Here is a 16,304-nt window from a genome sequence, read left to right as displayed (position 1 = left end):
CCATCATTAAGTGACAAAGGATTGATGACACGCATTTTCTTCGATGCGTGTCATATCCCGCCATCACAAGACTAGTTGGTTCGGTATTCTAGGATGTGAATGGACGCCAAACACTGCCGTCGGTTTTTGAAAATTGGTACATAGAACGAAATATCTCCGACGAAACTTCATACAATAATATGTATGTACAGTAATATTCATTAATGCCTTTCGATTCCGGCTAATTTTTTTTCAATTTGAAACAAAATGTGAATTCGATTCTACACGTGAGAGAATGTAAAGGTAAAGGAAAGGCAGCAAAAAATGGTATCCGGAAGCGAAAAGCATTGATGAACATTACCCCACGTGCAATGAACTAAATTAGCGGACTAACGTACAGTGGATCAAAGTGCAACGGAATTGCGTTTCACCATCGGAAAATTAACTCCTTAATCTCGCTACACGTCGTGCCATTATACTTTCATGAATTTTCGCACAGGTATATTACTACGATATCGTATGTTTATAGGACAACTGATAGAATATTGATGAATAATTGTAAAACGGCTATGCGTGCATCGAGGTATTGTTTTCAAAACTACCATAACCGGAACATATGCTAATGATAGATTGAATTAACTTTAGAGGGCAGCGCACGTGTAATTACACTTCACGAGTAGTGCAGCCAAAAATTGGCAGCATGAGTTAGGTTTAGAACAACTAAATCATTTGAACGGAAATTTCAATTACCTTCAATTTGACAACGACGTGCTTAAAATGTGCCGGCCTCAACGTTCGAAAAAACAAATTTTACTCAACTTCCATGGCAGTATACGCAAGCTTTTGACAATCTGAGAAAATTAGGTTTTTCTAGATCTCACGTGGCCTTTGCCATACAATTCAAACCACAAGACTACCGTCTCTCGACTACATTAGAATATGGTTTTTAAAGTGTCGCCAACATTGCTTAAGGATTCAAATCGAATTATGGATCCTGTCTACAGATGGATTTTCCAAATTCTTTGGAGGTCTGTGAAATTACCCTAACCATTTCAATAATTATCTAAAACTGTTCATTGGCTTTGCTATACCTCCTGGAAACGTAAATGCTTCGAACAAGCGAGGTTTGACCTTTGCATCCCGAAGTGCATAGTGCTGAAATAATTTATGGCATATGCGATTAATTATTCAATAATCCAGTGGCGATAGCCATTGAACAGAGTAATTTATTTCCAGGCATTAAGTCCAAGTCTTCCTTACTCCCTAGCCTCTCTTCCCCAAAGAACAATAAATTACTGCAAGAAGTCAAAGAGAGCTTGTCTGCGTTTAGTGCTAGTTTCAGGTGGATCACGATAGAGCATTTTTGGTTTGAACATGAACTGCCATTGACTTGTGGCACCACCGCCAAAGTTCGCTCTGTGGCAGTAATTCTTGGGATCCTGAGGGTAATCGGTGGTACCAAGGGACTATAAAATAGTATTTGAAGACAAGTAATTATTTCCTCACTTTCAATTGGTAATCCAATATTAGGTAATATTACATTATGAATAAGTATTTTCTTCGATATGCAGGTCAATAGACAAAGGCAATTTGTTGACGTTTCGACCCGAGTGGGGGCCCTCCTCAGAACGAAATTTTCAATAATCTGTCACAAGAATAAACCATCTGTCCAAGAAAATACTTATTCATCATTATCGAGGTCAAGAAAATCACATTAATATTACATTATATTTTTTAAAACGCTCTAAAACTGCACGAAAACAAGTATTACATAGATTTGGTCGTCCGGCTTTAAAAATCACTGAATCTTAAACTATGGAGACGAAACATTTTTGATTTTTTAAGAACATCGGGCATTTAAAAATAAATAAAAATCTGGAATTCGATATTGAATATTGATGTTTTTTAAATAGCAGCCTCGTCACTGTGAGACAGACTTTTCTTCCCTATCATTGCTGTTTTGCACGAAATTGTTTTTCTGGTATAATTGCCGGAGAATTTCAAAGTCCTATGCGATGCTGACCGTTAAATTCGAATCAAAAATTGTCAGTCAGCTTTTGATTTCACATTGTATGTAATTTATTGCCACATAGGGTGTATTAACTCTTATGGAATCATATTATGTATAGGCAAATAACAATTTTGGATCTGGATCGACTTCTATTAGCTTTCATGGCGGTGATGAAGATCGCCACGCACACCGATACCTGCAGTATATATTTATTTAACTATAGCTATCAGTCAATGTATTATAATTCATTTTTATCAGCTTACACTTTGCAATTGACTAAGTTGAGGGTCTCTTGTTTCAGTTTGTTGAAAATTATCCTTGAAAATGTCACAAGCTACGTATATTCAGGACATGATGGCAGATCCTGCGCTGGAGATCTCAGGTCCGCAAGAAGTTGCAAGTTTTTACGCCAACCGTAATGTCCTGCTAACAGGGGGTGCCGGTTTTTTGGGAAGGCTTTTGGCAGAAAAAATATTACGGTGAGCAATTATTGCGATAATTATCATTGCCTAACGAAAATAGTCTGCTCTCTTTACTCGACCTACGCTCGACTTCATCTGTTCGGATGCAGTTCTAAATTTTTTTTCAGAATTATATCAGCTCGCAAGAAGACTTTGAATTTTTGTCACATTTTTTAAATCTATCCGTTTCAAGTGATTTTAAAAAATAACATCTTTCAAGAGAATGTAGCGCAAAAACGAGGGGACTGACGATAAAAAAAAATCTACAACCTCTCCCCCCCCCTCCCAAGGTGATTTTTTTCTTTCTAAAATAAAAAAATTGATTTCTCGACAAGTACGTCGTGATTGATTTGGCCCAAATTTTTTTGAAGAATCAATAACCCGTCTCGGATAACGGAAAAAGGTTATTCCCATCTGTATATTACCAGATAAAATAAATCTATACAGGGTATTTGTGTTAATTCTGGACGGACTTCTAGGGTGTGTAGGGGATGCCTAGACAAGCATTTTGAGGTGAGACACCCATGGCTGGAAACTCATCCTAACGGCTGTGGAGGGCTTTGAATAATTTGGTACAGCGTGCTTGTTCGTAGTGTAATGAATCAGATGTGATCAATTTCGGCACAATGTTTTATCCAGCCGTAGACAACGGTGCAAAATTATCGTTTGTAGTCAACAAAACGATAAGCTTGACGCAAAATCAATTTTTCTTCGTTGTAAAGATAAAAATTACTTTTGGGAAGGTTTTAAATTTTTTCATCATTTGTTTTATCAAACTTCGAATGGAACTGAGTATATTATTGTTATTACATTTCGCTATCAAACCTCAAGTCGTTGCGCAACGTCCGCTTGAAAAATGTCGTTGGTTAAAAACGGCAGTTTAAAAAAAAAATAATCGTAACTCCAAATTCTCTGATTTAACCAAATCTGAAAAAAGTTCAGCCTCCGTGAAAGCTAATAGAATTCCAAAAAAATAATTATAACTGAATCTGAACAGATGAGGTCGATTGTAGGTAAAGTTCAGCTGGAATTATCCTTATATAAAAATTCAAAGCATGATGCAAAGCTGTTTTGAATATTGGCATCGACTAATAACTGAATACTTAATATGTATTAGGACTTATCAACACTTTCTTTACATCAATTGAATTATGTTGTAGTTTGTGCGTCACGTTTACTTCAGAACTTTAGAACCTTTGTCAATAATTGCAGATACGACAAGATAAAAAAGCGTAATTTAGATCTTAATCGTACAGCATATCTGCGCGTCGTTCATTCTGAAAGCGCAATTTCCTAGTATTACTGATGAATATGGAACAACTATTTCATTGTACCTACTAGGCTATGGAACAGAACTGTTTTGCGAAATGAACCGATTGAGATAGTCGTTAATTATTAAGAGAAAATTTTCAGTTCCTGTCCGGATGTAAAAAGTTTGTTGATACTCTTGCGAGCGAAAAAAGGACGGAGTCCTAAGGAGAGACTCAAGCTGCTCTTCGAAGACTCTGTGAGTTTCGTCAAGATTTTTCCTATAAAATATCGGAGAAAAAAAAAAAAAAAAAATAACGAAAGGACTGAGAACACAATCGACACGATTTGATATTTGCAGATGTTCGACCGGCTGAGAAAAGAGCAGCCTGGATATTCGCGAAAGGTTGTGCCGATCGATGGCGATATATCACAAGTTGGCTTGGGTTTGTCCGAAGAGCACAGAGAGTTGCTTCGAACTACCCACATCGTGATACATGCTGCAGCGACTGTGCGATTCGACGAAAGTTTGCGAGTCGCCGTCAACGTCAACGTTAGGGGGACCAACGAGCTCTTATCGCTCGCACGGGAAATGAGGAATCTTAAGGTCAGTGTGCAATACGTATATTAAGGTGGTCCTTAAAATAGGCTGTGTTGAATTGTGATCTCTTCCAACGCACAGTTCCAAATCTTTACCTTGAACCAATGTCGAAAAACAAGTGGTTTATGCAATTGTTGAATATTCAGGAAACCGGTTTAATTTGATATAAACTTGATAATAGATAGGTTTCGTTAGAAGAGTTTAGTATTTTCCAGATAGTCACGCGGTAAATATAATTAAAGAAAACATCGTTTCATCATACGCTCTAATCTTCCGCTAACTTGCTTCAGGCATTTGTTCACGTCTCAACTGCCTACTCAAATTGTGTTCAAGACCTGGTCGAAGAAAAATTTTATCCACCACCAATAGATGGGGACAAACTATTCAACTTGTTGGACATACTAGATGACGCTTCCCTGGAGCACTTGGTTCCCATGTAAGCGTTGCGATTTCTCGACATAAAATGCACCGTCGTTCTTTAACTAATTTGCGTAACGAAATTATCATTGATATAGAACGATACCGTGGTTGCGCCAGTATCCACTGACCACCAAATTCGTCGAGTCCAGTCTAGTTTAACCTTGGCCTGTTGCTGATTAATAAACGTTGCAGGCTCCTGAGCAAATGGCCGAATACCTACGCTTTCACTAAGGTAATTGCCGAGGACAGTATTCGCCGTAACTGTCATAATCTACCAGTGTGCGTGGTAAGACCATCGATAGTAATCGCCACAGCGAAAGAACCTGTGCCTGGTTGGATAAACAACGTCTATGGTGCTACCGGAATTGTACTCGGTGTTGCCGTCGGGTTGCTGCATACTCTGCACTGCGACCCGGAACTTGTCGCCGACATGATTCCCGCAGACTACGTCGTCAACACGATCATTGTTGCGGCCTGGGATGTCGCCAAAACTCGGTAAGACTTCTCATCGTCTGTCTACTTCGAGTAAGTAAAACGTTCGCTGAATAGGCTCGTCGTTTCAGATGTATCAACATCGAGAATGCGGTTAACGTCATGGTTCCGGAGGTAGAAGACGTGCCGATTTATAACTCCGTTTCATCCTGCCAGAAACCCATCACCTGGGGACAATTTATGAAGTATACTAGTGAATTGGGATTGGAAACACCATCCTTGGCGACCGTATGGATTCGCTTCTTGAAACTTAATAAGTATAATTGGCTGCACAAAGTTTACATGGTTTTTTGTCACCTTCTTCCTGCTATCATTGTCGACAGCTTGGCTAGGCTCACCGGAAGAAAACCCGTGTAAGAAATTTACCGTATAAGACAATCGTGTCTCGTTTACGTATCGATGACAGACAATGATCATGTAACAGGGCTTTTTCAAGACTATCGACAATTTTTCTTGTTCAATTGATACATGTAAACCAAACAGACGTAGTTTGTGTACTGGCACTCACTGTGTGAACGCGCTGTCACGAGTAAATCAACATCGCTAGCCGAGAATATCGGTTACAAAATTCTATGGATGTTTAATTTGTTACGTTGACTTGGTACAGATTATGGGACGCGTACAAGAAGATTCACAAGTTCAGCACTGTGATCAAATATTTTACGCTACGACAATGGCGGTTCAATAACAACAGTGTCCTACGACTGTGGGATAAACTAAGTTCCGCCGATCAGAGTATATTCGAATTCAACGTGGAGGGCCTCAACTGGGAAGATTACAGTTACAGTCACGTTCGTGGTATCCGTGTATATCTTGCAAAGGATCCTTTGGACACTATACCGGCAGCGGCAGCGAAATACACCAGGTACGAACCATTTCTCACGATATTCCATCACTCGAATATTGAATCGCTATTTCCGGATATTTTTTGACAGTTTTACAACAACACATTATGTCTCTAGTTATGCTTCATCGCTGTGCCAAAGATTTTATTGATTATCTATTATTTCGTTGTCCAGGATCAAGATAGCTCACTATACCCTGTTGACAGCTATCTGCGGAATTTTTTTGTGGCTGATACGGTCGTTACTACGAGTTGTTGGCTTATGGTAATTTTCTGGTGATCGCAGTTCATCTACAGCCGAATTTCAACGTGCGTAAATAATCTTACAATTGATTTGAAAGGCGCCAAAAGAATCGGACTCTTTTACGTGGCTGACAGTGAGTGTTGATTCCATATTATTTGTAACATTGATGCTTGTAGCTATGCATATACATATATCACGTACGAACTTTTCTAGAATGTAACTAGAGAAATTTTCATAATGCTTACTCTTGATTGAACGATTAAATTTGGGTTGCTCCGAACGTATCCCGTGTCATTGCGGAATCCCTTCTAAGCTATCGTAAGGTGATTGAAATGGTCGTTTGAGATTGCTTAAATGTGCCAAGGGGTCCACGATTCTTCAGAGATAATGCATTATACGCACACTGCTGTATAAAATTGATGAAACGTGACGAAGCTGTTTTGACATTTTGTGCAAAGGATGAAATCCTGGAAGGATAGAAACTCAGTGTCTACACTCTACAATGTAAAAAAGCAATCACGATTGATGTCTGATTACCTATACGATACATGGTAATTAACAACTGATCATGAATAGATCTGTTGATGCGATTGATATTTATTTAACTGCACCAAAGAAAGCCGCTTTGCCTGCAATTGATATTTCGCAAATAATCTATTACAATGTTGGAAAGATTTCTTTACTGATAACTGAAATGAATTTAAAAATCTAAGTTTACCGAGACTGACATAAAATAAAAATTAAACGGTGCATTCATAAAATAAACTTAACAATGAACTACGATGACGTAAGAAAAAAAAAGAAAACTAAAGATGTTGAGAAAATCTGCACCCAGACTGTGATTGTCCGCCTGACGTTTAATATCTTGCGGTTGCTTGGGTGATCGGTCTAGATACATCACGAAACCTGTACCTGACGTTATATAGATATGTGAAAGTGTGATAATTATACCCCTGATGCATAAATAGAGCCGTCAGTCTTAGCATCACGCTATTTCGCTGATTTTATGATTCAATCATTCAAGGAACGGATATTCATAAGTTGCTTACGTGCAGCCATGCATTTCGAAACAAAAAAATATCACCTTGAATGAAAACAATACCCGAGTGCAATATAATTTGTGTTTTCAGGTGAAACGTTTTTTTTTTATTACTGGAGTTGATTATCATAAAACATTTACATCTTGGCGTACGGATGCACCTCCAATAACGTTGTTTGTCCAAGAAGCTTACGTGTGAATCAGGTGTGACGATTTGTAAAGGTTTGTCTGTCTTTCCGATTCGATCTCTCTGCCCTAAAATGAATCATAACATACTTGGTCCTAGTGTCCGAACTAATAATAACGTCTCATTGATACATATTGCACGATAATCTCTTTGAATCTGGGTTTCAAAAGGGGCGGATCCAGAAGGTTCAGACGGGGTGGTGAAAAGAATTTTTGTAAATGAATATATATTCATTTATATACATATATCTTGCATATGAATATATTTTCATTTATATACATTTTCAATTGTCTCTCATGAAAATTGCCTATTCGCAGATACTAGTATACATATTATAAACGTATAAAAATAAATAATGTTCTCCGATTAAAAATGTTATGTTATGTGTTATGTGAACGATATTATTGCAATGAAACTGATAATTCTTAACTCAATTAGAAAAGGACTAAAGATATACAAATTCACTATAAAAAAGTTGGTTTGAGAAAGTCTCCTAATGTTTGAAATTTTCAAATTTTTGTTGCTTATGGGGCAGGGGGTTGGTCAATCGCACCTAGTGCCCCCCTTGGATTGGCCACTGGTTTCAAGAAAGTGGAAAACATTTGTGAGCGCAATTTGGATATGCAAATAAGTAAATCGCGCCACAATCGCTTCGTTATAACGACATGTTGTCATTATTCTCAATACAAGAAAGTGATAAACGTGTGGTGACATCAGCGCTCTTGTGAGGAAAAGTAATTTATCGAGCATGCCTAACACAGGAAACGAGTAATGGCGTCAGAATGATTTGACTTCCCTGGCGCACAATCATTTATATTCGCATAAATTTAAAAGTCGATTTCACCTGTAACACTGTCGTTTCGATTGACATCGGAGCAGTCTTTGGATAGTGAATTTGTATCCCTCGCTGCAACCCATGATTTCTATACAAAAATGTTCGTTCAATCGACAGGTTCATATAAAATCTACAGGTCCTTGGTATAATCTGTAATAAATGCAGGCATGGTAGAACCTCGAAATAGTTATTTACACAACTATCGCAATTTTTTAAGTGATGTTGTACGTTTATTTACATAAATTGGGCCCCACATGCAGGTGCAATGTTTATTGCTATTTTTTCACGCGATGATCCAGCTCCGAATTCAAATTTGTTCACCGACACTAGACTTGATTGTCAAAGGCCTCACGCCATTCACTATACTTGTGTGAAATATATTGAATTGGTCGTACCCTGTAGTTTCCAGCTTCTTCTACATACGAATATATGTCACGGAAAGGAACGTGAAAGATCCTTCGAAGCTCAGGGATTATAACTGGAGTACTGGTTCTCCCTGTGAAAGTAGTTGCAATGAGTAAGAACAAGTTATCGATATTTCTGTAGTGTCTTACCTAGTTTTCGAATTACACGGAGAGAAAAAACTTGCGATTAATGCAAGAGAATTCATTTACTCCATGCGTTAAGTCAACCTGTGAATCTCCTCAAATTGTGCGTGTGAAAATTTTATACAAAATACTTAATAGTATCAGATTTTAGCGATGCCCAAAGAATTACCAAGTTAAGTCTCGAATAAGTACCCATATTTTCAATTTCAGACAGTCACATTGTAAATTTACTGAATATCTAACAATTTACTAAATTTGAAAAGTAAATGCTCTTGTAAATTTATTTAAAATTGTATTGTTAGTGCGAGATCTGAAATTATAATCTTATTGATGATTTTTCAATGACTGTATTATTTGTCATGTCTGTGTGGATCGTACATTGTATTGTGAATCAAATAAAGTCATTGTTTCCCACAACGTAGTTTAGCGTAGTAGGTAATCCTATCATTGCGAGCGAACAGGGTTCGAGCCCAGGTTTTAGAACAAAATAATGCGTTAGGTTTACTAATCGATCTAAAATCAGCAATTCTCCAAGGATCTCTGATTTTTTTCACGTCACAGTTTTAATATAGATTTGCGATGAAAAACCTTGCGTGTTATCAGTACGTGTTAAAATAGGTTGACAAAGGTAAAAAATAATTTTCATCTACCCTTATCCAGTGATAGTCTTGACGTTCATGTGATACGTATAAGACACGTATCCCATATACATTAACAACCGGGTTACTATTATACGTGAATCGGAGTGACGTACTTAAAACGTATAAATATGACTGATATTATACTCATGAAAATATCCGTCTCAAAAACCTTCCGACAATACCTATTAGAATCGGTTAATAAACGTAAAAAATAACGTTTATGTGGCGGACATTATGAAGAGTGTTATCCGTGCGTGATCGACGTTTTCTTAACTTATGGTTTATACTCTTGCTCAACGTTTATCATACTATCGTGTGTCTGTTGGGTGTACCTCTGAAAGAGTTGAATGGAATCGAACCTTTTTGGGGCACGGGTTAGAGTTGAGATAAAAATTTGAAAAAATTAACGAATTCATTTTGAATTATGTGGAACCGATTTGGGGGGTAAGCCGGGCGAAATTCGAAAATGACCTTTTTAAGGCCGACCCTAGTGTTCTCTTACTGTTATCCTTCTTCCCACTTCATAAAGCTACGAATAACAATTAGTCGGACAGTGACACTCGGCGGGTTTTCGTCAGTTGTACTTCGAACTTCTCGCAGTACGGGTCACTATCTAAGAAGTACTCTCGCTGTTGACTTCCTCCATCGCTGTTTGGGTATGTCCATACAATTCCCATAACGGTCCCATACGTAATTTTTGTCATAGAGTAAAGTTTGAAAATGTCTGTGATTTTGAAAAATAATCGACACAGCTGATTGTAGAAGCATTAACTCTGATATCAGCATATTTTTGTGAAAACTATTTAAAACAGATTTTAGATTGACGCAAGCTTTTATGCAATTGAAATAATTGCTGATCATTTTTTGGGAAAAAAGTAGCTTTTATGTTATCGAATCATCATCACAGATTTCCACGATTATCATACAGCACTAGGGATCTTCGTTTATCAAAGTTTGTCGTTTCAAGTAATCACAGTATTATGTGGCATGCCTCAGGATTTTTCATGCTTAATTAACTGTTCGTACTTGTTTCAGTTTTTATACAGTTTAATGGTATTTTGAATAAAAAAATGTTAGCTGCAAAACGATCTTGTTCTTCAATTATTTTTTTCAAACAAAAGATGGCTGTGAACTATAGTGTGGCCATTGAGCGTGAAACTCTGGTGTAACGCTAGGGGATGGAAAAAATAAAAATTGATCCATGTAATTAATCGTACTAGGAAATGTTCTTCCGTTCTCATCCATTAGATATCACCCGTTCAGATGTCGCAAGCTGCGTATATACGAGACATGATGTCAGATTCTGAACTCGATCTCGCCACCGGTCCCGGTGAAGTGTCGAGTTTTTACACAAATCTCAACGTTTTTCTTACTGGTGGTGCCGGGTTTTTAGGAAAGCTTTTGATAGAGAGGATACTGCGGTAAGTCAGGACTCAAAATTTTCACGATGTATGGAGAATAAAGATATAATCTGTCACTATTTAGTGACGATCCAATTTCCGAAACATCCAACCCAGTTTTTAATTTTCTCGCCGGGTAAGCCAAGCCTACTACGTAAACTGAGAAAAGATCTTTGGATTATAATATTTGCTCCGTTTCTATGTTTGTCTCTCATTCGTATTGTTCGTATTTCGTTCTTGATCTCCTAGGGGGCCATTCGAATACTACGGCACGCTCTCGTGGGGGGGGGGTTAGCTTCGCTGTGACGACCTTTGCTACCTTAACGTAGCGTTCTTTTTTATGCATACTTATTTGTTTATTGATCGGACGATTGACATTATCATATATTGACACAATTTAAATTAGTCGAGGGGCAGGGGAGGGGGGGGGGGGGGGGGGGTGCAAATGCAAGAAAGCAGCGTGGCGTAGTATATGAATGGCATACTAGTAATTGGAGACCGGGGAAAGGTGTCGTGGGTCAGGAATTAACTGAAAAATTTTCTGTACATTTTTATAAAAATTTTACACCTTGGTAAGTAGAATATTTTTATTGACGATAAAGTTATGAGTGAGTAGGAATAGATATAATATAAATATCATTTGCACAATCATAATTATTTTCTTGCCTCTAGTGCCTCGCTTTGCTCCGGTCTTCTCGAAATATGTCTGCATCAAGATGTTTCATTTGGAAGTGAGATTTTTACCGCTTTCACCTGAAAAACATCTAGATTGCAGAAAAGAAAAAAAGAAAATATTCACTCGATGATATCTCTTGATCAACTTTTAAAAAAATCCTCCTCGTCATCAAAGTTTCTCACAAATAATGAGGGAAATATGTAATTTTTCTTGAAATTGTAACAGCTTAATCGTATACATTAATATGGAACTGGTCCTGTACAAATTTTTCGACTAATTAAATTCCTTACAAAATTTTAGCTTCAATCTTTGTACAGCCTGTTGAAAAGCCGTTCGAAATCTCAAAAACAAAGTCATCATTACGAATTCATTTCAAGCTTGTAACTTACGATACATGATTTTATCAAATTCAATTATTTTAAAATTAAAATCAGCCGAATTTTTTAAAATAACGTTTAGTAATCACTCTCGCCACTTTTGCAAGATGGTTTGAACAAGACTTTTATATAAAACCGAATGATTCAAAATTAACAAAATTTAATTTTGATCATTGATCATCTTAAATGATAGTTAAATAGAGGTATTTTGATTTGTGTCCGTTAAAGGTAATATAATAACGTTTTATTTGTTGGATTAACCTGATTAAGCCAGCTATAATTTTACCAGGTAAGACTTATCTTTCCTATTAAGGGATTTAAGGCAACCTCGACCTCTCCTCACTGCATTCACTCATTGTAAGATACTTGTCAATAGCACCATCTTATTCACCCTTTTAAACCCTAGTATTTTTGTCTGTTATATTTTTTGCAAAACCTGTTTTCTCGAGATATTCAGGCACTCCACTTAAATGAGACACCGTATATACAGCTAGATAGACCTATAGATATTACAATGAATGTAGAAAGAGGCTAAAATATTTTTATGCAGATGCGAGTTTGATGCTGATACAAATATAAACGTCAAAAAATACAGATTACTATAATTTTATGGGGTTTCAAGTATATCATTGTTTCATATTAAAGTGAAGTATGCATTTCCTTCAGGCTGATTTCGAATGTATTCATTTTCTTATGTTGATTTGGAAAATATTTATGGAATTCAATTTGACCGAGACAGTGCTCCTGAAAAGCTAACATGATCTAATCACAAAAGCAGAAACAGTTTCACAGTGTAATATAAAACCGTACACACTGGTCAATAAATATTAGTCGCTTCGAATAATTGTTAGGACGTCACCTATTGACAATTGAATATTTTAAATTTGCGTGCAATTAGAATAACTTGCACACCTTCTACAGGTGGGACTGATCGGAACGTCTATATCAGCAAAAACGTTTCTTTAGCTAGGCCAAAGCGCATATTTCAACACCTCGAACTGTAAAATCAGAAGGTGATAAAAGTGATTACCATACAAGAGCTCCGTACTCGTTTACATTGATTATTCATATTATGTTAATCCGTTCAATGACATTTTATACTTAACATCTAAAAATAGTTACATCATTTATTTACTGGAAGAACTTGTAATACTGGATGAAAAAAGGGTGAGGAATTATGGAAATTGCGGAGCTAAATAGGTGTTTGAAACTTTTTGCTGTGTTAGAAATTGTATTCGTAACTATTAATCATACGTTTCGAAGCTTCGTTATCAACTATTATCAATTATTATTATGCAGTCCTCTGCATTTTTGTAACAAATCATTGATCGTTGTAATTCTTATAAATACTTATACAAGTATTCATCCGAAAAACATAAATGATACGTGAAGTTAGCTTTGTAATCTTACAAATTCTACCTGCTATACATATATAGGATTCTCAGCGTCTATGTCATATCAATTTACTGTGCGAGAACAATTAATTCACATCACTGACCGCGAAAACACTGCTGTTCCTATCTTCTGTACAGAATTTTCGAAATTTATATCAATCTAAATCTTAGCTTTCAATACATTACACGCGTATGACAGTCCGGGACGCGAGTCGACAAAAAAATTGTACTTTAGTGAGAAACAGTTTCCAACTAGAACAAGTTGAGTGTACTATGAAACCATTTCTAAGTGAAATATTTGTGGATTAAGATAAATAGACCACCGAGACTAAGTAATAAAATTCGTAGGTCATGCTCAGGCGTAAACATGTTGTTTGTGCTCCTGCGAGCAAAGAAAGGAAAAAGCTCCGAAGACAGATTTAAGGAACTTTTCGAGGACCTGGTGAGTTACCTTGAAGTACTTCTGACCTCAACCTAATTTCATTTTTCATTCGTATGCTAATATTTGAATCAAAACCGCACAAATGAACCAGCACGTCTGGAGATACCTTTCAACTATAAGTAAGAGATGTTGCAGGTTTTCGACCGACTAAAGAGGGAGAAGCCTGGATTTGCTCAAAAAGTTAGATTGATCGAGGGAGACGTGGGGGAGATCGGTTTGGGTTTGGCGCCGGAGCAAAGGGAACTGCTCCGAACCACGAACATCGTGATACACGGTGCAGCCACCGTACGATTTGACGAATCCGTGCGAATTGCTACCAAGATCAACGTCAGAGGCACCAAGGAGATGCTGATACTCGCCAAGGAAATGCCAAATCTTAGAGTGAGTTGATCGATGCTCAACGGTCGGCAGCGCTGCTTTTACCAATATCAAAATTTCTCACACTCATTCGTCCTCTTCTACCGTCTGCAGGCATTCGTCCACATCTCAACAGCCTACTCGAACTGCGTTCGACAGTCCATCGATGAAAAATTCTACCCACCACCAATCGACTCGGACAAGTTACTCGATCTCGTGGAGATATTGGATGACGCCTCCCTCGAACACCTCACGCCGGTGTAAGTCATGCGACTTCCTCCCGATGCATCTTGACTCCTAATTCGCTCGAGCGCGAAGTCTCGCACCGACATAGAATTAATATTTCAATTCGTCTCTTACAAAATGTCTATCAAGTTTTACCTGAAACTTGAATTGCTTTACTCCTTTCGTATTCGCTGCAAACTTACAGACTCTTGGGTAAATATCCGAATACGTACGTCTTCACCAAAGCGGTCGCCGAGGACGTCATTCGCCGCAACAGTCATAGTCTGCCAGTCTGCATTGTCAGGCCTTCCATAGTAATCTCAACTTATAAGGAACCCGTCGCTGGTTGGATCGACAACGTCTACGGTACCACCGGAGTAGTGCTCGGGGCTGCGATTGGATTATTACGGACTCTTCACTGTGACCCGGAAGGCATCGCCGACATGATTCCCGCAGACTTCGTAGTCAACAACATCATTGTCGCCGCATGGGACATCGCCGAAGCTCGGTAAGATCCCGCAGCTTCCTTACTTTTAGCGTATGGAAACCTCGGTGGAAAAGTGTGATATCGACATTAGGTGAATTACTCTGTTTCAGAACCACGAATGTCAATAGCGCGGATAGTTCGAACATTCCGGAGACTGATGAGCCTCCGATCTACAACGTCGTATCATCGTGCCAGAAACCCTACACGTGGGGTAAACTCATGCGTCATATAGAAGAATATGGATTAAAAGTTCCAACCATGATGTGTATATGGTACTACTGCTTCAAACTCAACAAATATGAATCGGTTCACAAGATATACGTGATCTTTCTCCACCTTCTTCCCGCTCTCATTGTAGACAGTGTGGCCCGCATTATAGGACGCGAGCCCATGTAAGTATGATTGCATCAATCTTCGATGGCGAAATGGTCAATTTATAATCCCCGTACGATATTCGGATCTGTCAACGGCTTGACATATTTCAATCGTATATCCAATGTTTGCAGGAACCTTAATGAGTCATGTTGTCTGTCTACAGGTTATGGAAAGCTTACAAGAAGATTCACAAATTCAGCGCCGTGATTTCGTACTTCGCGACGCAACAATGGCGCTTCAGTAACAACGGTGTTTTGAGACTGTCGGCGAAATTGAGCCCCGCCGATCAGAACCAGTTTGAGGTGAACATGGAAAAGTTCAGCTGGGAGGAATTCAATTATCATTACGCTCGTGGTTTACGGCTGTACATTCTGAAAGACCCATTCGACAGTGTACCTAAAGCATCTGCTAGATACGCAAGGTTCGTTTATTCGTTAACAATTTTTATAAATCTATATTTGTATTGATACGCCTGCAGGACTACCTTTAACAATGCACTGATATGTTGCATTTGTCTTATGCTGTTAAAGTAAAACAGAACAATTACGTATTTGAATTCGATATGATTCAGTTAAAAATTAAATTTCTTGTAATGCGATACATGCATGAAATATTTATTGTTATCATTGACATGTTATTCCGGCTTCATTATAATTAGCGACTTCATGCATTCCAAAAATTTACCCTTATGAATTATGTGATTTGACGTTTTGCATTTTTACTTCCAGATTACGAATAGCTCACTACATTTTAATATCGGTGGTATGTGGTTTTATTTTCTGGCTCCTATGGACTCTTGTTAAATTTATGGGCATGTAGCAACTCCCATGATATACATTATAACTCAACAATTGCTCAATCGGAGCATCTAAGAATGTCATATTCAACACGAAAGAAGCAAACGAAACTTGAGTACGAGGTTAGTTTTCTTCGATACCAGAAAAATTAACTTTAAATACATTTTATATACTGCAATGAGGATTTATTCGAAGCACAAAATAAAACCGAGTCCAGAGATGAA

The 16,304-nt window shown here is 37.8% G+C and overlaps 2 protein-coding genes across 3 annotated transcripts; both read left to right on the top strand.

The window, feature by feature from the left end:
- The first annotated feature begins 13 nt into the window (after positions 1–13).
- LOC124215900 (fatty acyl-CoA reductase wat-like) lies at positions 14–7,424 on the top strand. The gene is made up of 9 exons (XM_046619806.2): positions 14–1,469; positions 2,292–2,469; positions 3,865–3,958; positions 4,061–4,306; positions 4,591–4,736; positions 4,913–5,215; positions 5,284–5,565; positions 5,820–6,077; positions 6,232–7,424. Exons 2-9 carry the CDS (start codon positions 2,315–2,317, stop codon positions 6,323–6,325), a joined length of 1,578 nt encoding a protein of 525 aa, XP_046475762.1. The 5' UTR covers positions 14–1,469; positions 2,292–2,314; the 3' UTR covers positions 6,326–7,424.
- A 2,462-nt stretch (positions 7,425–9,886) lies between these two features.
- Positions 9,887–16,304, top strand: LOC124215899 (fatty acyl-CoA reductase wat-like). Of its 2 annotated transcripts, XM_046619804.2 has the most exons (9): positions 9,887–10,206; positions 10,799–10,971; positions 13,746–13,839; positions 13,975–14,220; positions 14,311–14,456; positions 14,627–14,929; positions 15,019–15,300; positions 15,447–15,704; positions 16,012–16,304. In XM_046619804.2, exons 2-9 carry the CDS (start codon positions 10,814–10,816, stop codon positions 16,100–16,102), a joined length of 1,578 nt encoding a protein of 525 aa, XP_046475760.1. In that variant the 5' UTR covers positions 9,887–10,206; positions 10,799–10,813; the 3' UTR covers positions 16,103–16,304. The 2 variants fall into 2 exon arrangements, with proteins under 2 accessions (XP_046475760.1, XP_046475761.1); XM_046619805.2 differs by lacking the exons at positions 9,887–10,206; positions 10,799–10,971 and adding an exon at positions 11,421–11,522.

This window comes from Neodiprion pinetum, chromosome 4 (genome assembly GCF_021155775.2).
Source record: "Neodiprion pinetum isolate iyNeoPine1 chromosome 4, iyNeoPine1.2, whole genome shotgun sequence".
Lineage (NCBI taxonomy): Eukaryota > Metazoa > Arthropoda > Insecta > Hymenoptera > Diprionidae > Neodiprion > Neodiprion pinetum.
Note: the sequence above shows the minus strand (reverse complement) of the source record. Positions and strands in the feature narration are given on the sequence as shown.

Coding starts and splice junctions, on each gene's coding strand:
- LOC124215900 (XM_046619806.2), top strand. CDS start 2,315: ATGTCACAAGCTACGTATATTCAGGACATGATGGCAGATCCTGCGCTG. Junction 3,959..4,060: donor AGCTGCTCTTCGAAGACTCT/GTGAGTTTCGTC, acceptor TGATATTTGCAG/ATGTTCGACCGGCTGAGAAA. Junction 5,566..5,819: donor CTCACCGGAAGAAAACCCGT/GTAAGAAATTTA, acceptor GACTTGGTACAG/ATTATGGGACGCGTACAAGA.
- LOC124215899 (XM_046619804.2), top strand. CDS start 10,814: ATGTCGCAAGCTGCGTATATACGAGACATGATGTCAGATTCTGAACTC. Junction 10,972..13,745: donor TTGATAGAGAGGATACTGCG/GTAAGTCAGGAC, acceptor TAAAATTCGTAG/GTCATGCTCAGGCGTAAACA. Junction 14,930..15,018: donor TGGGACATCGCCGAAGCTCG/GTAAGATCCCGC, acceptor ACTCTGTTTCAG/AACCACGAATGTCAATAGCG.